A 22,574-nucleotide genomic window follows, 5' to 3' on the forward strand; every position below is an offset into this window, starting at 1 on the left:
GGGGCGTGGCGGCCCGGGACCTGCGCGCTGCGCTCCGGGACTTGTAGTTCTCCCTGGGCTCTTTGCGGCTCGGCGCGCCTAGCGCGAACTCTGTCTCCCAGGAGGCATTGCGGTGAGCCGTCCAGTGCCCGGCCCCCTCCAGCCCTCGGGCCGGCTGGCCTTAAAGGGGACGCGGCCTGAGTGGCGGTTCGCGGGGTGGCCCCCGCTCCGGCTCCGCCCCGTTTCCCGCACCTCGCGCCTCCGCCCGCTTGGTCCCGCAGCCTTGCCGCCGCGCCGCTGAGTCGGACTTCCTGGGTACGGGCTTGTGCAGAGCCCGGTGGGGAGGCTGGACTTTGCAGTGGAAGCAGCATCCCTGCCGCCTGGGACTTGGCGGAGGGCGTCCTCACTCAGGGGTGGGCAGAGGACCCGCCCTGACCTAGCCTGGCCCGGTCTAGTCCTGCCGGGCCTGACCGCCCCACCCAGGAGCCTGCTCTGAGGCAGGGGCCACTGGGGTCCCAGAGGTAAGGGGGCTGGGGGCGTGTGTGCGGGTTGCGGGGAAGGAGTGTCTGCACCCTGGCGGTTCAAGAGCCCCGAACACACGCGTAGGGCTTTGAGAGTCTGGGGCTGAGAGGTGGGAGGTCTGGGTGCATCCTGGGCCTCGCTGTGTGACCTTGGGCGAGTAGCTGCCCCTCTCTGGGCCTCATCCTCCTTCTTCATCAATTGTGTATCGAGGTGATCCCGCTTCCACCCGCTTCAGGGCTGACGGCACCCGCGCCCAGTACCACGAAGCTCGCCGGCCTTTCGTGGGGTCCGCAGCCCCAGCCTGGGCTGGGCGCTGGTGCACTGGTATGACTGGAGGGAAGGGTAGGGCCAAGCTGGAGCACAAACTGGGGGGCCAAGAGGCCACCACCGCTTGCAATGGGCTTCAGCTATTCTCAGCATCCCCGCCCGGGTACTCCCCCTGCAAGAGCCCTTGTGAACGTGAGACCCCATGCGTTAGCCTGGTGCCCGCCCTTCCAGAAAGCCTGGGGTGGGGGTGGGGGCATGCCATCCGAGGTATATGAGGGGAGGCCCTGGGCGGGGATGGGTGAGTGTAATGGGTTCCTGAGAAGGGAATATATGCTCCCATTCCTCTCAGTAAAAGAGCAGTTGCTTTTTACCAGTAAAACCCTTTTTTTCCTTTCTTTCCAGGAGACAGGTTGGTGGCCCAGACGAGGGCCTCCCAGTAGTTGGGGGAGGGGCTCCTTCCCAGGGCTGCCTTGGGTAGAAGTTAAAAAATACACAGCAAGATGCAGTGAGGCCAGGGATGGAGGGCCCTTCTGGGTGAGGACAGGGACAGCCTGGTGCCCCCGAGGCAGCTCCAGCACCCAGGGGAGTCGAAGGAGGAAGACTGGGTGTGAGGGTCAGAGAGGAGAGGAAATGGCCTCCTCAAGTCTTAGATGCTGAGCTGGGGCTTGAGGGGCTGCTGTGCTCTGGGGTAGAGGGAGGTTGCGTGCAACTTTCTTGAAGCCCCCTACCCTGTCCCATGAGATTCTGTGAGCTTTTGACCTGACAACTGGTTAACCAGGAGCAGTTGTTTTGTTTTGTTTCTTTTTCTTTAGCTTTGGTTGTTTGAGTCACTTCCAGAATGGCTAAAGCCTCACTCAGTCCCGTCCAGTGACCTCTGTAGGGGCTTTCTTGGCTGATGTTTAAGATGCTCAGGGTTATGGATATGTAGGAGCAGACCTGGGCAGATAAGGGGGCAGTGACCGGACCAACGGTTAGGCTGGTGCTTCTGTGGTCATATCCTTGGTTTTATCTCATCTTGCTGTCACATGTCTTTTGTGGTCACTTGGCACTCCTTCACCTCTGTGCTGGGTCCTGTGCTAGCACTGGGCACAGACAGGGGGATTGGACCCCTTTCCTCCCAAAGGAGATCCCATCCTGGTGGGGGAGATAGACATAGGATCCAGTGACACTGCTGAGGGATGAGAGAGGGGAAGAGGGCCTTGGGAAGCCAGAACTCAGAGACTTGGTCTGCAGTTAGATTAGGAAAGGCTTCCCAGAGGAGGGGGCATGTGACCTGAGCACTGAAGGATGAGTCAGAATTCGCCAGGAGAGAAGAGGGAGAAGCCCTTTCCCAGCAGAGAGGACATCACCGAAAGGTGGCCAGCAGGAAAATCCCACTGTCCAAATTCCTGTAGATTCACCACCGAACAGCATTTGTCAAGTTCATCCTCTACCCCTGCCCCATATCAGCTCAGTGGCACAGAAAGGGCTTGAGTGTCAGGCTCAGGAGGTTGGACCTTATCCTGAAGGGGTTGGGGAGCCTTGAGAGTTCTGAGTGGGGGCATGGCAGGATGGAGTTTGTCGTGTAATGAGATTACTCTGCCCATGTTTGCAGGGTGGGTCAGAGAGACCAGGGAGGGATGAAGAAGCCTGAGTTGGGGCCTAGGGTGGGGCAGGGCATTGTACACACACACACACACACACAGTGCTTTGGGGGTGATGGAGATGAGTCAGGCTCCACCAGGCAGGAACAGAGACCTGTCAATACACAGCAGAAATATGGAGAGTCATCAGAGAGGGACAAATAAACGGATCTGGGCCTTCCAGGGGAGGACCATGATGTTCCTGTGTGCTTACTGTGCCCTGGAGCGGGCTGGGCATTGCTGGGACTCTCATGCTGTCATGCCAGCAGTGAGAGGTATAAGCCCAGGGCTTCTGGAGGAGCAGTAGCATTGGCTGGGAAACGCTAAGAGGTGGGCAGGTGGTCATCTCCCGTTTTGGGGTTCAGAGGCTCAGAGAGGTGAAAGAGCACCAGCCTCATGGCTGTGGCCACCGTGGCGGTAGTGGCTGGGCTGGATTCGAAGCGTGGACTCTACTCTGCTGCAGGACACATGTCTCTGATGGTGGATCAATGGAGGGAGGGACCAGGAGATTGATTAGGAGGCTACTGCACTAGTCCAGGCAAGAAGCAAAGAGGAGCTGATCTTGCGTGGGGCTGGAGCTCAGGGGGAGACAGTGGAAAGGCTAAGTTGGCAGTGAGGGCTAATGGATGTAATTCCCTGTAGAATCAGCTAGGTCAGGAGTGTGTGTCTTCTTGTCTCCTTCCCTGACAGTGTCTGTTTTACCCCTCAGTGCCAGATGGCCCAAGAATAGACTCATGACTGCCCCAGCCCTCATCTTCTTTATACCTTGTCCCAGTCCCATCGGTGGTTAGGCCAGAATGGTCCCCATTTTCCAGGTGAGAAGGCTGGAGCCCAGCAGGGATTCACCCAGGGTCACCTGGTGATTCTGAAGCAGAAAACCTGGATCCCATGCTTTCAATGCAGGCTCTTCTTTTTTTTTTTTTTTTAAAGATTTTTTATTTATTTATTTTTTCCCCCAAAGCCCCAGCAGATAGTTGTATGTCATAGCTGCACATCCTTCTAGTTGCCGTATGTGGGACGCGGCCCCAGCATGGCCAGAGGAGCGGTGCGTCGGTGCGCACCGGGATCCGAACCCGGGCCGCCGGCAGCACAGTGTGCGCACTTAACCGCCAAGCCACGGGGCCGGCCCAATGCAGGCTCTTCTGAGGGAGGATACGGCTGCCGTTTGCTGCTGTGTTTGGCTTGGGGCAGCTGTCTCTTGGGTCAGAGCCAGTGCCGACAGGCCAATAGACCATCTCCTCATCCACAGCCTAAAGGGGTAATCCAGTCTCCCCTGAGGAATGCTGGCAGTCTGCTTCTTCCTCCCCAGGGAGGCCGAGTACAGGTTCTAATCCCACCCTGCCGAGGCCGTGTCCCTCTCACTCACTGATCCTTGGCTTGCCCATTTATGCCCTAGGGATGGCAGGCCTTGTCCTGCCTCCCTTCTGTGGCCCATGATGGGGTCAGGTGAGGTCTAAGCCTCTAAAACCCTTTTGCCTGAATGTATCCAAGATATTATTGAGTGGGTTTGTTGGTGACCATGGTGACAGCTGACCTCAGACTGCCTGCATGGGGGTGGGGGCAGCAGCTGGGCTTGCCTGGAGTGGTCAGGCCAAGGACTGCCCAGAGGCTGCAGGGCTGGCCTTGGCGATCAGAGCCCTCACAGAATGGCTCCACTGACTGAGGTCCTGCTGCCAGGCACAGACCACCTCCTGTGGTAGGCGTCAGCTAGAACGACAGGAAATTGCCAACATCTGATCCTTCCCTCTCATGTGGTTCAACCTGATATCCTTTATCCCCATTTTACAGAAAAGAGGCTCACGATGTGATCTGCTCAAGGTCACACAATGAGTTGCAGGACTAGAATGAGATTTGCTCAAGGTCACACTAGAGTGCAGGAGTCCTCATTCCTAGTCTGTTTTTCTTTTCACTTCCAGAGCCTTCCCTGGCCCTAGAACTCCATTTCTGCCTGCCCCCATGTCCTCTTCCTCCACACACGATGTCAATAGCTAATCGATTAGGGTTTCTCCTTAGCTGCCTGAGTACGAGGATTTCTTGGCATCCTGGGTTGAAAGCCTATTAAATCCACTAGCCTGGAGGGCAGGGGTAGCAGCTGGGGTGATGGTCTGCAAGGGAGGTTGGTCACAGCCACTGCCTTGTCACAGGCACTGCCTAGGAAAGAGAGGACCAGGGCTGGAGGGAGACCAGTTTATAAGACACTCTTAAAGGCCTTTTGAGATTGTGCTTTGTGTCAGCACTCTTTACCAACACTTCTGCCTCCATCACCAGACTGGAAGCTCTGAAGGGCAAGGACTTTGCTTCTAATGCTAAGGGGACTGAGCACTTCCTTGTGCCCCACACTGAGCTAAAGACAATAGTTGTCTTCACAAAAACCCTGAAGGGTGGAGACAGAGGCTCGGAGAGCATAAGGAACCTGGATGGTAAGCCGAACGCATCCCAGATGAATCTCATTCATAGTAAACAAGCAGAGTCTAACACACCATTCCAGGAGGCTTGGAGTGGGCCCTGGGCGTATGAACTTGCACCAAGTGCCCCAGTGATTCTGAGGCAGCCAGGCCACTGATCTGTACCCTGGCTACACCCACAGTAATCTCTTCAGAGGCACTCGGTCTGCAGCAACTGGCATGGGAGATACCAGCCACTGATAAGTAAGCCCCAGTCCCTGCCCAGGGGAGTTCACAGCCTGGTGAGAGAGACAGAGGCTTGAACACATGGGCCCATCGCATTGTAACACAGGCAGTAATGGAGGTTTGGTCTCTGCCAAGAGCGAGGACAGAAGGGAGGGACCATGGGACCTGGCACATAGTTGGAGTCCCGCTATATCTGTAGTTCTGAATAAAAGTTTCTGGCCCCCCATCTAGGAAATTTCTGGCCTGTCTTCACACCAAGTCCGGGTCTCAAGAATAGAACAGTTTTTACTGAGCCAATAAGTTAAACACTTACTGTATGCTGAGCCTTACATTGGGTCCTCCCTAGAGTGGGATTAGACAAAGAAGCAAAGAAATGGCCCTGCCTTCTAGGATCTGCAAGTTGGCTATTAAGAGAGCCAACTGTGGGGCCGGCCCCATGGCTTAGTGGTTATGTGCACGCGCTCCGCTACTGGCGGCCCGGCTTCGGATCCTGGGCGCGCACCGACGCACCGCTTGTCAGACCATGCTGAGGCCACGTCCCACGTCCAACAACTAGAAGGATGTGCAACTATGACATACAACTATCTACTGGGGCTTTGGGGGAAAAAAGGAGGAGGACTGGCAATAGATGTTAGCTCAGGGCCGGTCTTCCTCAGCAAAAAGAGGAGGATTGGCATGAATGTTAGCTCAGGGCTGATCTTCCTCACCAAAAAAAAAAAAGAGAGAGAGCGAGCCAACTGTGCCTATGTGAACCAGCATGGGAATCCAGAGTCAAGGGGGGTCAGCTTGGGATGAAGGCTTCCAAGAAACATCACACGTGGAGGGGAAGGGCAGAGGGAAGGTGGTCATGGCTCAGAGGAATAAAGTAGCAGTAACTCACACTGTATTCTGCATCTGCTCATTCAGCAAATGTCTACTGTGTGCCAGGCACTGGGCTAGGTGCTGGGCACACCATGATGAACAAAACCTGACACGGTTCCTGCCCTCAGGAACCCATGTAGTATAGTGGAGGCGGCTGACTCCAATCAAGTAATCATGATAGGTGCTATAAAGGAGGACAGGGTGCTCTGAAACTGTGAACAGGGGTGTCTGACCCAGGCAGGGAGGTCAGGTGAGGCTTCCTTGAGGACGTGAGTTTGAGCTGAAGTCTGCAGGGTGAGCCAAGCAAGGAGGAGGGAAGAGCATCTGCAAAGGGCCCAGTGGCAGGGAGAACACAGTGAGCCAAGAGTGAGGGGCTGGTGTGGGCTGAGGCTGGGGAAGCAGGGCTCTGAGTGGCCAGGGCCAGAGCACAGAGACAAGACGCTGTGCTTCAGTGGAGGGGAGTTGGACCCATACAGCGCCGGCACTGTGTGATCCCAGGTGTAATGAAGAGGCCACAGCTGGCTGGAGGAATGGAGGGTGAGGGATGTTCTCACTGAGGACAGGGCGTTTGAGGTGGGCTTTGAAGGACAATGGGAGTCTGCCTGGTCGTGTGTGTGCTGGTGGAAGTCTTGGGAGATAGGATGTTTCAGGCAAGTCACAGCATACACCAAGAAGTGGAGCCTTGGAAAAGTGTAGATCATCTGAGAAAGAGCAAGAAGTTGATTGGGGGCAAAATAAAGTGTGCAAGGGATCTCCGGAAGCCCTGTGGGCCCTCCCTTGGGGCCCTAAGCCCTTGGTCCCTGGAGGTGTGACTGTGTGTGTGTACCCCATGTCATCTCCCCCACAGGAGATGATTTGGTCAAGACTCTGGACAGCAGCTTGTAGATCCAGCTCCTACCTGCCCCAAGAGTGGATGAGTCACCAGGGAGGCTGGGGAGAGAAGGGCAAAGGGGTGGGAGGAGGAGGGACAGCTCAGATGTTGCCTTTGTGAGATTAAAGGCACCCATCAGCAATAACTACAACTCACTGAGACTTACTACATACCAGGCATTATGCTTACTTCATCATGGTACCGCCCAGTGAGGGAGGTATCCTTGCTCCATTCACAGATGAGGAAACTGAGGCCTGGAAAGGTTGAGTTGCTCGCCCCCAGTCTCAGCAGGCAGGGGCCCACAGGGGGATCCGGGCCCGTCGGGCATAGTGTGACCCTGCTCCCTGTCCCCCGCAGCGCAGCCGCCATGGACAAGATCCTGGAGGCGGTGGTGACGTCGTCGTACCCGGCGAGCGTGAAGCAGGGGCTGGTGCGGCGCGTGCTGGAGGCGGCGCGGCAGCCGCTGGAGCGGGAGCAGTGCCTGGCGCTGCTGGCGCTGGGCACGCGCCTCTATGTGGGCGGCGCCGACGAGCTGCCGCGCCGCGTGGGCTGCCAGCTGCTGCACGTGGCCGGCCGCCATCACCCCGACGTCTTCGCCGAGTTCTTCAGCGCGCGCCGCGTGCTGCGCCTGCTGCAGGGGGGCGCCGGCCCCCCGGGCGCCCGCGCGCTCGCCTGCGTGCAGCTCGGCCTGCAGCTGCTCCCCGAGGGGCCCGGGGCCGACGAGGTGCTGGCGGTGCTGCGGCGCGAGGTGCTGCGCACCGTGTGCGAGCGCCCCGGGCCCGCGGCCTGCGCGCAGGTGGCACGGCTGCTGGCGCGGCACCCGCGCTGTGTCCCCGACGGCCCGCACCGCCTGCTCTTCTGCCAGCAGCTGGTGCGCTGCCTCGGCCGCTTCCGCTGCCCGGCGGAGGGCGAGGAGGGCGCCGTGGAGTTCCTGGAGCAGGCCCAGCAGGTGAGCGGGCTCCTGGCGCAGCTGTGGCGCGCGCAGCCCGCCGCCATCTTGCCCTGCCTCAAGGAGCTGTTCGCGGTCATCTCCTGCACAGGTGCGTGTGCGCGTGCGCGCGGGGGCCTGGATGTGCGCCCGGGCCGAGGGCTGTGTTGGCAGATGCTTCTGCTAAGCGTGCCGGTGTGGTGGTGTGGCGTGTGTGTGCGCGCAAGGGGCTAATGCACAGGTGGAGGAGTGCGATCGTCCTTCACTTAGTTAGCAGGCCTGTCCGGAGCTTCTACTGTGGGTGCTATCCAGCTGTGTGTGCTGGGCACACAGGGAGGACGAGACCCGGATCAGTCTGGCCAGAAGGAGGACCAGGGGGCTGAGCCCGACAATAGGAAGGGGAGGTCATCATGCCCTTTGGGTCCGGTGGGTTTCGTAGAACTGACTTTTGAGTCAGGTCTTGCGAGCTGGGCAGCACCAGGCAGCAGAGGCCAACATCTGGAGACACGATGGAGCCTGTACATGTCAACTCTGAAATGTAAAATCTTGGTCCTCCATTGACAACTGTGCAACTTGGACTGTAGTATAAATGACTGAAATAAGATCTGTGCCTTCCCTGGTTATAGAGCTGTTCAGGGGAAAGGAAGGGAGTGCAGCTGGCAGGAGGAAGAACCAAGGCCCAGTGTGTAAGGACCTGGGTCCTTAGACAACTGGACGACAAGTTTTGATAACTAAATGTTCTTTCTCACCTCTAGGCCTTTGTCTATGTGGTTCCACCTGGAATGTCCTCCCTCCCCCCAAGTTACATAGCCCTCCTACCTGTTCTTGCCAGCTCCAATGTTATCCCTTCTAAAGGCCTTGCCTGTACACGCACAGTTGGGGTGAGTGCTTTTCTCTGTGCCTAGCACAGGACTGGGCCCAAAGCAGTGCCAGTGAAGGTTTGTTGAGTGAATGAGCTAAGATGGGATCAGAGGCAGTGATGCTGTAGGAGGCAAAGATGCGGCCCCAATGTTCTCTTTGCAGAAGCCCAGCCTAGTTCCTTGGCTGCATGAGGGCAGTGGGTGATGGGGGAGGTGAGGGGCCCACCTACTCTACTAAGCTTAGCTGAGCCCCGTGTTCCAGAGGAAGAGCCGCCGTCAAGCGCCCTGGCCAGCGTGGTCCAACACCTCCCATTGGAGCTCATGGATGGCGTCGTCCGGAACCTCAGTAATGATGACAGTGTGATGGACTCCCAGATGCTGACTGCCATCAGCAGGTGGGCTGAGGGCCTGGTGGTGGTCAAGTCTCTCTGCCTCCCAGAAGCCCCTTCCAGTGGGTTGGGTCACTGGGCTAGATTTAGTGTCAGAGGACCCGGGCCCTCATGCTTGTTCGTCCATCCATCCTTTCTTGAGCCCTGCTCTGTGCCTGGACCAGGGCTGGATGTGGGAGACACAGAGAGCCTTGCCCTAGTGGTATCTCAGGCTGGGTACCAACTGTGTGACCCTGGACAAGTCAGTGAACTCTCTGAGCCTCACTTTCCCCCTCTGAGGGGGGGAAATAGCAGAGGTGGTTTAAGAAGTTGTCAGGCTTTTGTGGGATCATATTAGAAGGTCAGGGTACCTTATGAAGTGCTTTCTGAGTTTGGTGAGTATGATAGACGGGGTTTGGTGCTTTTCAGCTCGCAGAGCTCTTGCACATCCCTCCCCTCCCTGAACGTCGTTGCACCTGTGATCTGGCCACACCTGCCCGTCCAGCGATCCCAGAATAGGCTGCCTGCACCCCTGCCTGCAGGTCTTTGGCTCTGCAGACCCCATCCACTGGGCGTGCCTCCCCGGCCATTGTTTCCATACCCATGCACAGATCCGCCATCTCGGTGGGGCCTTCCTGGATTCCTTGTCGTTAGTGGGTGAGGGTGCAGGCTCGGGACATAAGCTGCCTGAGTGCAGATCCTGGCTCTTCCACTGCTTACCTGTGTGACTTGAGGCAAGTTACTCAACCTCTCTGTGGCTCAGCTTCCTCATCTATAAAATGTAGTATAACTGAGCTCATCTTACAGGGTTTTTGCGAGGATTAAATCAGGTAAACTGAGATAATGGGTTTAAAGTCCTTAAAGTAGTGCTGTGGTAGTTGTTATAATTACTACTAATTTGCTGTCTCATTGTTCTACTTCTTTATAGTATAGTCTACTGAGTATAAAAATAACGGGAATAGTGACGTTTTCCTGAGCACCTGTGTGGTAGCTCATGCTCGGTGTGCACAGGCATTATGTTGTGGGGGTCAGAAGGGTTACCGTGCAAGGCAGATAGAGCCGTGCGTGGTGCAGAATGAGTACTATGTAAGCATTAGCTGTTACCTCTTTTAATTCAGTCAACAGCCGTGTGAGGTAGGTATGGGCCCCATTTTCCAGAGGAAGAAACTGAGGCTAGAGAGGGTAAATGACTTGCTTCAGGTCACAGGCAAGGGTTTGCTGGAGCCAGAGCTTGTGGCCTGGGAGCAGTGCTCCTCCTGCTGTTGGGCCCCAGGGTCCAGGCGGAAGCAGCCGAAAGCCCTGCTGCCACTGCAGCCCAGTGTGTGTGGGGTGAGGTTTGGGGTGCTGAGAGGGCCTGGCTCCCCTCCTGCCGGGCCAGGAGCCCCCGTCTGAGGCGGGTGCCTGTGCTGGGCTTATTTGCAGTTCCCAGAGGTGTCTTGTTCATCCCACCAACCCCAGGGCCGCCCCGTGCAGGTGTGAGTCAGTGAGAGGTCTCAGGACATTATAGCTCGTCCCCACGCTCCCCCCACCCAGGCATTAGGGCCTCCCTGGTCCTTGTGCCACTGTTACTGCCCTCCCCAGGATGATCGACTGGGTATCCTGGCCCCTGGGGAAGAACATTGACAAGTGGATCATTGCACTGCTGAAGGGCCTGGCCGCTGTTAAGAAGTTCAGCATCTTGATCGAGGTTTCACTCGCCAAAATTGAGAAGGTTGGTGGGTACCTGTCCTAGCCCCCAATTATGGCGCTTCCTGCTAGTCCCTTGCCAGGGGCAGTGCAGGTCTGGGAGGCAGAGCACCGGGGCTGCCATCCAAGCTTGCTGTGACCTGGGACAAATCACTGCCCCTCTCTGGGCCTCAGGTTCCTGCTATTCATTCCTCTGACTGTTCATTCGAGAATGTGTGTCTGTCACTTTTGGTCTGTCCGTCTGTCCATCAGATATATAACTACCTTGCTGTCCATTTCGCCATCTTCATTCACCCAGGTCTGGGAGCCCCTCTGTGTTTTTGCTCTTGTATGGGTCTACTGCTTCAACTCTGGTGTCTCTGACCCCCTCTCAGGCCTGTGGCTGCACTTGGCTGTGGTCAGCCCAGCCTAGGAGACTCCTGACCAGGGACTCTCTTACAGGTTTTCTCCAAGCTTCTGTACCCCATTGTCCGGGGAGCCGCCCTGTCTGTCCTCAAGTACATGCTGCTGACCTTCCAGCACTCCCATGAGGCCTTCCACCTGGTAAGGGTCCCTGTGTGCTGCCCCAAGGACGGATGGCCCTGCATCCGCCATGGGTCTGGCTGGAGGCCAGATATGCTGTCTCTGTTGGGAGTGGGGTAAGAGGTCGGGGCTTTGAAGATCTCAAAGTCCTAAGTGTTAGGACTGGAGGAGACTTGAGACCCCATTTTATAGATGGGAAACTGAGGCCAGAGAATACGTATGGCCTCCCCATGGGCCCACAGTAGAGTGACAGGTCTAGCATGAGGACAGCTAATGTTCTCGGGGTGCCTGCTGTGTGCCAGGCACAGTGCTAAAGACAGTACATATGTTCATTCATTTAACTCCCAGAACATCCCCAAGAGGGAGGTCTATCATTTTCCCCATCTTTCTGGTGAGAAAACTGCAGTTTAGGGAGGTTAAGTCACTTGTCCCAGACACACAGCTGGTGAGCGTTCCAGGGAAGCTTTTAGCCAGGTGGGTCTGACCCTGACCCAGTGTCCTTCCTAATCCTGCTGTCTGCCAGCACCCATGTGGCCTGGCCTCTGGCTTGGGGCCCCTTTTCTGCTGTCTCCAGGGCCCTCCTTTGCGAAGGACAGCGTGCAGCCCTGGGGGCCACCCTCCTCCTGCCTCCTTCCCCAGACCTGCAGATGGGGCCCTAGATTCTTTTTTTTTTTTTTAAAGATTTTATTTATTTTATTTTTCCCCCCAAAGCCCCAGTAGATAGTTGTATGTCATAGCTGCACATCCTTCTAGTTGCTGTATGTGGGACTCGGCCTCAGGATGGACGGAGAAGTGGTGCCTCGATGCGCACCCGGGATCCGAACCCGGGCCACCAGCATTGCAGCGCGCGCACTTAACCACCAAGCCACAGGGCTGGCCCATAGGACAGAGATGACCACTCTTTTTTTTTTTTTTTTTTGTGAGGAAGATCAGCCCTGTGCTAACATCTGCCAATCCTCCTCTTCCTTTACTGAGGAAGACTGGCCCTGGGCTAACATCTATGCCCATCTTCCTCTACTTTTTTTTTGGGACGCTGCCACAGCACGGCCTGACAAGCAGTGCGTCGGTGCGCGGCCGGGATCCGTACCGGCGAACCCCAGGCCGCCGCATTGGAGCGCGCGCACTTAACCGCTTGCGCCACGGGGCCGGCCCCGGGCCCTAGATTCTGATGACCCCTAGTCAGGGCAGAAACTTCATGCTTCCTGATTTGCTGCAGCAGGAAAAGCACAGAACCAGGGATTGGGGTACTTGTGGTTGAGTCCCAGCTCTGCCGTTTGCCAGACATGGTGTCCTTGGGCCAGGCACTTAGCGCTCAGAGCCTGGAACAGGGGTAAACCCCTAGGATGGTGGGAGAGGATTAGGTGAGTGATGTTTGTCAAGAGCCTGCTGCATGCTAGGGACTCGATGGATAATTAGTTCTTTCCATCCTTCCCCTGGGCTCCTCTGCTTCCGGTTCCTGTGGCCTGACTCTGTCCATCCCTGGGACGTTATGGTGGGGCACCCCTGTGAGTTTGAAAGTTTACGCTCTGTAGCACCAAGGAAAGAAACGGGCTTTGGAGCCAGACAGTTCTGGTTCAGACACCAGCTTCTCCCGTAACCCATGGTGAAATCCTTGGCAAATAACATAACCTCTCGAACTTCAGTTTCTTCGTCTATAGAATGGGGATAATAATCGCCACTTCAAGTCATTGTGAGGATGAAGTGCTTGACACGTAAATTTGGTGAAAGAATGATGGTGTTTGCCCCTGGAGGTGGCTGCTCATGCTCTGTGAGGGCTGCCCACCTGCTGGCCACGTTGTGGCCCCATCATCACTCCTGGGCAGGCAGAGTAGCCCTGGTCACTCAGGCCTTCAGGCTCTTCGGGCAGGTCAGTTGGCTGAGGCTTAACAGCAGGCCCTCGGGCTCAGACCTCCCTTCAACTGTGAGGAGGGAGTTATTTATCCCATTTAACAGATGAAGAGACCGAGGCAGTGTCTCCAAGGTCATGTATCTCATAAAAGGAGTCACCTGCCTGCAGAGCTCAGAGCCCCATGTGGGTAAGGGCGACAGTGGTCAGGCGGGCAGACCTCCCTGCCTCAGGGAATTCTGGGTGTTTTCAGCACTGACCGCTGTCCCGCATCTGGGGTGTGTGAAGTGGTGCTGTGTCTAACCCTGCTCTGCTCCCACAGCTCCTCCCTCACATCCCCCCCATGGTGGCCTCTCTGGTCAAGGAGGACTCCAACTCAGGGACCAGCTGCCTGGAGCAGCTGGCGGAGCTGGTCCACTGCATGGTCTTCAGGTTCCCGGGCTTCCCGGACCTGTACGAGCCCGTCATGGAGGCCATCAAGGTGCGTGACAATCCCCCACTCCTCTGTTGCCCCACTCGGACAAGGGTGCCAGTTTGGGCCTTGCTCAAGGCCATACTCCAGGTTAGTGGCAGCCTCCATCATTTGATCCTGGCTCTCTCCCGTCACCTCCCCCAGCCCATCCTGTGCTCAGGCACACTGAGCCACCTGCCCTTCCCTAAATGGGTCATCCTCTCTCTTGATTGCTCTGAGCCTTTGCATATGCCCTTCTCTCCAATTGTAAACCCTTCTCTGTTCTGCCTGGATGGCTCCTACGTATTCTTTAAGGCTCTGCTCCCTCAGGTGTTACCTCCTAAGTGTCACCTCCCCCAGGAAGCCTTCCCTGATAACTCTCAATTTCCTACCCACCCCAGGCTGACTCAGGGTCTCTCTGGGCTCCCACAGCCCCAGTGCATCCCTCTGTTACATGTTGTCACTCTCTCTCTGTGTGTCTGTCTCTCCCCAGACTGAGCACTCCAGAGCAGGGATTGTTTACAGTTGCTCACATGACTTTACTGATGCCCTACTCTGTGCCAGGCCCAGGCTGGGAACTGGGGACACGGGCATGAGGCAGACTAAGTCCCCCCCATTGAGGAGCTTGCAGGCTAGTGGGGTGACAGACTTGTATACAAGTAACTCTGATCTAAGCAGCTTATGAAATGCCTGTGAGAGTTGGCCCAAGAGCAGGGAGGAACCAGAGGAGGGAAAGATCTTCTCCAGTTAGAGGAGGAGGCTACAAGGAAGAGTGGGCTTCTGACCTGGGCTTGCTAGGTTGCTAAGACAGTAACTAACATTTGTAGACGGTGCCACATCGATAGCATTTTCCCATATATTTTGTTTTCTGACGCTCACGAGAAACCTGTGAAGCAGGTATTGTGATTCTGTCAGTTTCATAGATGAGAGAAATGAGACCTGGAGAGGTTTGGTGATTTGTGAGAGACACAGCCAGAGCCCTGGGTTGCTGAGCCCTTTCCCATTGCCTGATACAGAGGGCAGGTCCGAGCTTGGGTGAAAGAGGTCTAGGTAGGTGGTGGCCCTTTCAGAACCTCTGATCTGACTTCCATTTCTGTAGTACAGGAGATAAAAAACCTGAAAAGTGTCCCACTACGAAACACCTAGAAAGGCTTGTTAAAATACAGCAAATGTCTTTTTAAGTATGTAGCTGAGCTTGCAAGAAAGTAAGGTCGAATCCCCAGGGGCCAGAAAGGAAGAGAAACCGAATTCCAGACTGGTAAGTGAGAGATGATGCTCTCTTGCCTCGGGGTGGGGACGGACGGTGGGTGGGATGGCCAGCCTCAGTCACCAACGGGCTTGAGCTGGTGGGGCAGGAGGTGAGGCTTAGGGCCTGTCCCCAGTATGGAGTTAGCACTATGAGGCCCACATAAGTTAGGACCCAAGACAGTTTTTACCGTTAGCAAAAGAGTGGTCTAGAAAAAATATACACATGGTCCCAAATAGACATCAAGGAAACTTTTCTGGCTTGATCTGGGCTCTGGATTGGGAAAAAAGAAATTTGTAATCATTGGCCCGCCCTCATGTGGATTTAGGGGTTTAATGCTTATCTTCTTTGGGGTTGTGGGACCCCTAAGTTCAGACAACAACATTAAAAGTAGTCATAAACTTGTAATACCCAAGGATTGCCTAGTAGAAACAGAAATGAAACTGCTTGCAAGTCACAAAGATAAAATTCTACTAAAGATGAGTTTTTTCTTCTTTTTTTGCGAGGAAGATCGGCCCTGAGCTAACATCTGCCAATCCTCCTCTTTTGTGCTGAGGAAGACTGGCCCTGGGCTAACATCCATGCCCATCTTCCTCCACTTTCTATGGGATGCTGCCACAGCATGGCTTGCCAAGCAGTGCATCGGTGCGTGCCTGGGATCCGAACTGGCGAACCCTGGGCTGCCGCAGCAGAGCACGTGCACTTAACCGCTTGTGCCACCGGGCTGGCCCCCTAAAGATGAGTTTATAATCCACAAATTACAAAACACACAAGGGAACAATCCACCATGAGTGAGAGTGGGTAGATACAAGAAACGAAACCTCTGGCATTTACTTGGATCTTCTCAGTTTTTCCACCTTAACATGCGAATTTTTTAATAGTCAGAGCTAACCTACAATAGAAGCGGCTGCCTTGCTAGATCATGAGCTCCCTGTCACTGAGGTGGGTGAGCAGAGGAGACAGGACTTCCACTTGTTGGGGGTGACTGTTACTGCTTCCTGCTGGATGGTGAGCTTCTGGTAGGCAGGGACCACGTCATTTTGATCTCTGTGCCCGGTAAATGTGTGTGAGTGAATGAACATGCCCGTAGTGTGAAGGATGCTATCAGGCAAGTGTGAGCGAAGAGGAGGGAGCATGGCCCTGCACTGAACACTGAGGGAAACCCATGCTGAGTGAGACCCAGGCTTTGCAGTAGGGGCTATAGTCTGATCCAAGGGACAAGGTGAGTCTGCAAACACCTGTAGCACTAGGTGCAGGGAGTTAGGCTTTATTAGACTGGTAAACGTAGACTTTGAGGGATGGAAACTCGCAGGAGGAGGCCACTCCACATAAGTCAGAGGGAAAGGCATGGGGGTGGGAACGTGCAAGTCCAATTTGGCCATAGTGTTCTGTGGACTGGAGGGGAAATCAGAAATATCAGCAGGGCAGAGGGCCTTGAAAACCAGGCTGAGTGACTCTGCTGAATCCAGCAGACCTGGGCTTCTCAAACGTTTCCACCGAAGTGCTTGACCTCAGAGGAGGGGACTTACCCCAAGCAGCCTGACACAAGCTCAGAGTTTCTCTAAAATCTCATTTTATTTCGAAGATTCAAGTATGTACTTCATAATTACAAACATTTGTTTTGATATAAATATATTTTTCTTCCTTGACTATTAGAGACTATAGCTCCAGGAAGATATGCTAATTTTTTTTTTGATGAGGAAGATCAGCCCTGAGCTAACATCTGTTGCCGATCGTCCCCTTTTTGCTGAGGAGGATTGGCCCTGGGCTAACATCCGTGCCCATCTTCCTATCTTCCTCTACTTTTTATGTGGGATGCCGCCACAGCATGTGGATATGTGGTGTGTAGGTCTGCGCCCAGGATCCGAACCTGCGAACCCCTGGCCGCTGATGCAGGGTGCACGAACTTAACCACTACACCACCAGGCCGTCCCCAAGATATGCTACTTTTGTCCTGTGGTTTTGAATACCCCTTGGTACAAGCCAAGGCACGGCAGCAAATTATCCATAAGATTTTATTGTTTATAAAATTCTTTCACATGCATTCTACGAATACATCCTTCTTTGTATACAGGCTTCTTAATAAATTCTGGAAAGTTCTCTCACTTAGGCAGTTGTATCAGGTTACAGTAGTTTCTCTGGGAACTGTGGTCCTTACTAAGGGAGTCGTGTGGAAATTTCTAGTAACATGAGGAGCCTGAGCGTTATTTGGAAGTTTTGTTTTATTTTCCTGAGAATACAAAGTTACCTTCTGTGGGAAAAATGGCATTTAAGTGTTTTTTTCTGGTGTGGATATTTTTGCATCTTCTGTGTGTGCCTGCGTGCGGGTGTGGGGTTCTGTCTGTCTGCCTTTTTGTTCATGTTGTGTGTGGAGTGGGGATTGGATAGGGGAGAACAGGAAGGAAAAAGCAGGGACGGAGAGAGAAGGTACTGAGCCTCTGGCAGCTCCTGTATTTTGTATCATCTGTGAGAGGTGACTGACTAATCTGATAAATTATCTCATAAATGGTCCTGGGAAATGAGTGAGCAGAGTGTTAAACCACTGCTTGAGCCAGAGCTTCTGCAGTGGCCAGAGGACGTGCACCAGGGAGACGAGAGTGTTTGGTGCGAAGCTGGTTTGAAGCTCTGGAGCCCTGGACAAATCTAGGGACTGTGCTCAGGATCTGGAAATAAGAACAGGGCTGGAGGAACTGTTACGAATGTCGCTAAAATTTAGTAGGTAACTGCGTTACGCTTAGGTGTTTTTCTCTAAAATATATCATTATTAGAACCAGTGCTTGGTAATATGCTTTTAGGTGCAGCTGTGTAATGTGAAAAAGGATAAGGAGTGGGAAAGCGTGCTAATCCCCGAGCCCGTGACCCAGGACCCATACCTCAGACCCCCGGCATCCTCCCACCGTCCTGTCTGTAGGATCAAGTTCCAGGGGGATGACTGATTCAAAAAAGCTGACTCTGCAAACCTAAAAGTAGGAGGTGAACGAGAGCATCTTTGTGTGTGAGCACCGTGAAAGTATAGAGTGCCAAACTGATCGAGGGGAGGAGTATCCTCACTTGACAGACGAGGAAACTGAGGCCCAGGGAGGTTAACTGGCTCAGTCAGAGGGGACAGCTAGTGAGGACAAGAGTCAGGACTAGGATTGAGATCTTGCTGGTTCTGGCTGGTGGGCCAGTGTTGTCATTGCTGAGAGTCTGTCACACGCCGGGCTCTAAGGACATACAGATTCTTTGCTTAGTGCCTATATGACCCCGGAAAATTCTTTTATCTGTCTGAGTCTTGGTTTTTTCATCTAATAAAATGGGGATTTTACTACCTTCTTGAGGCAGTTGTGACATGAAATATCATGTAGAAGGCCCATATGTCAAAATGAGAACCAAGAATAAGTTTGGAAACAGGGCTGTTCGCACACATCTCTAGAACATTTGTGGGGCGGTCTGCCTGGGCAGTTGTGGGGTAGGTTGTAGTCCAAGAAGGCTTCCTGGAGGAGGTGATATTTTTAGAGCTGACCCTGGCCCCCACCGTCCTGCTGGCTTGTTCCCTCCTCAGGACCTCCATGTTCCCAACGAGGACCGTATCAAGCAGCTGCTGGGGCAGGATGCCTGGACTTCTCAGAAGAGCGAGCTGGCTGGCTTCTACCCCCGGCTCATGGCCAAGTCAGACACGGGCAAGATTGGCTTAATCAATCTGGGCAACACGTGCTACGTGAACAGCATCCTTCAGGCCTTATTCATGGCTTCCGAGTAGGTGCTGCTTTTGAATTCCTTGTCTGCCTCTGCTTCTCCCCTTTGAGCTCCCTGGTGGGTGGAGGTAGGGGTGGGGGTTGGAGAGGGTGGGTCTTGCTTTGCATTGTTGGCATAATTCCTTGAGGTCTGTGGATACATGAAGGGCAGATGCGAGGTCCCAGAGGGCTCCAGGCCGTTGCCAAGACAAGAGGTCAAGACTGGACGACAACTCGAGATGGGGCGGGGCTGCAGTGGGAAGGGGGTCTGCTCTGAGTTGGTTGATGTCACTGACATTTCTCCTCAAGTCCATGATGGTGGATTGTGTCTTCTAGAGTAGAACTCCCACTCACCCTGGTAATAGACGTGCCCCCCTCTTTACTAAAACAAAATCTTTATTGTCAGTGGCTACTGTCCAAGTTATGGCTTGCTTAAAAATCACTCAAGGTCTCAGCCACAGAAGTAGACATCTTTTAAAAATACTTTCTATTTTTGTGTGTGTTAAAATGCACATAACATAAAATTTACCATCTTAACCATTTTTAAGTGTACAGTTCAGTGGTATTAAGTACATTCACATTGTTGTACAGCTGTCACCACCATCCATCCCCATAACCCTTTCACCTTAGAAATCTGGAAATCTATACTTATTAAATAATAATTCCCCATGTTCCCATTGTCCCCTCCCCCCAGCCTCTGGCAGTCACCGTTATACTTGTGATTTTGTGTCTCCTCTTAAGTACCTCATATAAGTGGAATCATACAGTATCTGTCTTTTTGTGATTGGCTTATTTCACTTAGTGAATGTCCTCAAGGTTCTCCATATTGTAGCATATTGCAGAATTTCTTTCCTTTTTAAGGCTGAATAATATTTCACTGTATGTTTATACTACATTTTGGTAATCTCTTCATTGGTTGATGGACACATGGGTTGCTTCCATGTTTTAGCTGTTGTGAATAATACTGCTCTGAACATGGGTGTACAAATATCTCTTTGAGACCCTGTTTTTGATTCTTTTGGGCATATACCCTGAAGTGGAATTGCTGGGTCATGTGGTAGTTCTATTTTTAATTTTTTGAGGAACCTACATACTGGTTTCTGTAGTGGCTGTGCCAATTTATCTTCTACCAACGGTGCACAAGGGTTCCCTTTACTTCACATCTTTGCCAACACTTGTTATTTCTTGTCTTTTTGATAATAGCCATTCTAACAGGTGTGAGGTGATACCTCATTATGGTTTTGATTTGCATTTCCCTGATGATTAGTGATGCTGAGCACCTTTTCATGTACCTGTTGGCCATCTGTATGTCTTCTTTGGAAAAATGTGTGTTCAGATCCTCTGCCCATTTTTTAATCGACTCGTTTGGTTTTTTTGCTATTGAGTTGTATGAGTTCTTTATATACTCTGGATGTTAACCTCTTATCAGATATGATTTGCAAATATTTCCTCCCATTCTGTAAGTTGCTTTTTCATTTTGTTGATGGTTTCCTTTGCTATACAGAGCTTTTTAGTTTGATGTAGTCCTACTTATTTATTTTTGCTTTTGTTGCCTTTGCTTTTGGTGTCAAATCCAAAAAACATTAACAAACCAGTGTCAAGGAGCTTAGCTAATCCTGTGTTTTCTTTTAGGAATTTTATGGTTTCAGGTCTTATGTTCAAGTCTTTAATCCATTTGAATTGGTTTTTGTGTATGGTGTAAGATAGGGGTCCAGTTTTGTTCTTTTGCATAGGGCTATCCAGTTTTCTGAACACCATTTATTGACGAGACTATCCTTTCCCCATTGGATAGTCTTGGCTCCTTTGTCATAAATTAATTGACCATATATGTGTGGGTTTATTTCTGGGCTCTCTATTCTGTTCCATTGATCTGTGTGTATGTGTTTTTGCCAATACCACACTGTTGTGTTTACTATAGCTTTGTAATATAGTTTGAAATCAGGGAGCATGATGCCTCTAGCTTTGTTTTTCTCTCTCAAGATTTTTTGGCTATTTGGGGTCTTTTGTGATTCCATACAACTTTTAGGATTGTTTGTTCTATTTCTGTGAAAAATACCATTGGAATTTTGATAGAGATTACATTGAATCTGTAGATTGCTTTGAATAGTATGGACAGTTTAACAATATTAAATCTTCCAGTCCATGAGCATGGAATATCTTTCCATTTATTTGTGTCTTCAATTTCTTTCATCAATTGCTTATAGTTTTCAGTGTACAAGTCTCTCACCTCCTTGGTTAAATTTATTCCTAGATATTTTATTCTTTGTGATGGAATTGTAAATGGGATTGTTTTCTTAATTTCTCTTTCTGATAGTTTGTTATTAGTGTATAGAAATGCAACAGATTTTTGTATACTGATTTTGTATCCTGCAACTTTACTGAATTCATTTATTCTAACAGGTTTTTGGTTGAGTCTAGGGTTTTCTGTATATAATATCATGTTATCTGCAAATAGTGACAGTTTTACTTCTTCTTTTTACATTTAGATGCCTTTTATTTCTTTTTCTTGCCTAATTACTGTAGCTAGGACTTGCAGTACTGTGTTGAGTAAGAATGGTGAGGGTGGGGATCCTTGTCTTGTTCCTGATTGAATATGGTGTTAGCTGTGGGCTTGTCATATCTGGCCTTTATTATGTTGAGGTACCTTCCCTCTATACCCACTTTGTTGAGAGGTTTTATCATAAATGGGTGTTGAATTTTGTCAGATGCTTTTTCTGTATTTATTGAGATGATCGTGTGATATTTATTCTTCATTTTGTTAATGTGGTGTAGCACATGGATTGTTTTGTGGATGCTGAACCATCTTTGCATCCCTGGCATAAGTCTTATTTGATCATAGTTTATGATCCTTTTAATGTATTGTTGAATGTGGTCTCATATTCTGTTGAAGATTTTTGCATCTTTGTTCATCAGGGATATTGGCCTGTAATTGTCTTTTCTTGTAGTGTCCTTGTCTGGTTTTGGTATTGGGGTAATGCTGGTCTTGTAAAATGAGTTTGGAAGTATTCCCTCCTTCTGTTTTTTGGAAGAGTTTGAGAAGGATTAGTATTAATTCTTCTTTAAATGCCTGGTAGAATTGACCAGTGAAGCTCTCTGGTCCTGGTCTTCTCTTTGTTGAGAGGTCTTTGATTACTGATTCAATCTCGTTACCAGTACAGGCATACCTCGGAGATATTGCAGGCTTCATTCCAGACCACCACAATAAAGCAAGTCACACAAATTTTTTGGTTTTCCAGTGCATAGAAAAGTTACGTTTAACTGTACTGTAGTCTATTAAATGTGCAGTAGCATTCTGTTTTAAAAAAACAATGTACATACCTTAATTGAAAAATACTTTATTGCTAAAAAATGCTAACCGTCGTCAAGCCTTCAGCACAGCAAGTCATAATCTTTTTGTTGGTGGAGGGTCTTGTAAAAAAAAAAAAAAAGCAATATCTGGGGCCGGCCCAGTGGTGTAGTGGTTAAATTCACCTGCCCCGCTTTGGCAGACCAGGGTTCGTGGGTTCAGATCCTGGGTGTGGACCTATGCACCGCTTGTCAAGCCATGCTGTGGCAGGCATCCCATGTAAAGTAGAGGAAGATGGGCACGGATGTTAGCCCAGGGCCAGTCTTCCTCAGCAAAAAGAAGAGATTGGCAACAGATGTTAGCTCAGGGTTAATCTTCCTCACACGCAGACACACACACACACACACAAATGCAATATCTGCGAAGTGCAATAAAATGAGGTATGCTTGTAATTGGTCTGTTCAGATTTGTTTCTTCGTGGTTCAGTTTTGACAGGTTGTATGTTTCTAAGAATTTATCCATTTCTCCTAGGTTGTCCAATTTTTTTGGTGTACGATTGTTGATAGTGGTCTCTTATGATCCTTTGTATTTCTGTGGGATCCGTTGTAATCTCTTGTCTTTTTCTTTTTTTTTTTTTGAGGAAGATTGGCCCTGAGCTACTATCTGTTGCTAGTCTTCCTCCTTTTTTCCTTTTTTTCCTCCCCAAAGCCCCACTAGCTAGTTGTGTGTCATAGTTGTACATCCTTCTAGTTGCTCTATGTGGGACACCGCCTCAGCATGGCTTGATGAGTGGTGAGTATGTCCGTACCTGGGATCCGAACCTGCAAACTCTGGGCCGCCAGAGCGGAGTGTGTGAACTTAACCACTACACCACCAGGCTGGCCCCTAATCTATCCTCTTTTATTTCTGATTT

At 51.7% G+C, this 22,574-nt stretch overlaps 1 protein-coding gene across 2 annotated transcripts in view; it reads left to right on the top strand.

Annotated features, from left to right (window-relative positions):
- Nucleotides 1-204: 204 nt before the first annotated feature.
- USP35 (ubiquitin specific peptidase 35) overlaps nt 205-22,574 on the top strand; it is a 40,463-nt gene continuing 18,093 nt past the window's right edge. Inside the window, exons 1-7 of one of the 2 annotated variants that reach the window (XM_087433506.1) lie at nt 206-500; nt 7,110-7,792; nt 8,803-8,935; nt 10,490-10,619; nt 11,036-11,137; nt 13,285-13,443; nt 18,204-18,397. In XM_087433506.1, the coding sequence (XP_087289632.1) occupies nt 7,120-7,792; nt 8,803-8,935; nt 10,490-10,619; nt 11,036-11,137; nt 13,285-13,443; nt 18,204-18,397 (1,391 nt within the window). In that variant the 5' untranslated portion in view covers nt 206-500; nt 7,110-7,119. Of the gene's footprint in view, nt 501-7,109; nt 7,793-8,802; nt 8,936-10,489; nt 10,620-11,035; nt 11,138-13,284; nt 13,444-18,203; nt 18,398-22,574 lie in introns of both variants that reach the window. The other variant, XM_087433508.1, reaches the window with a different exon arrangement.

This window comes from Ceratotherium simum, chromosome 7 (genome assembly GCF_057802395.1).
Source record: "Ceratotherium simum simum isolate JZ-2026a chromosome 7, ASM5780239v1, whole genome shotgun sequence".
Taxonomy (NCBI): Eukaryota; Metazoa; Chordata; class Mammalia; order Perissodactyla; family Rhinocerotidae; genus Ceratotherium; species Ceratotherium simum.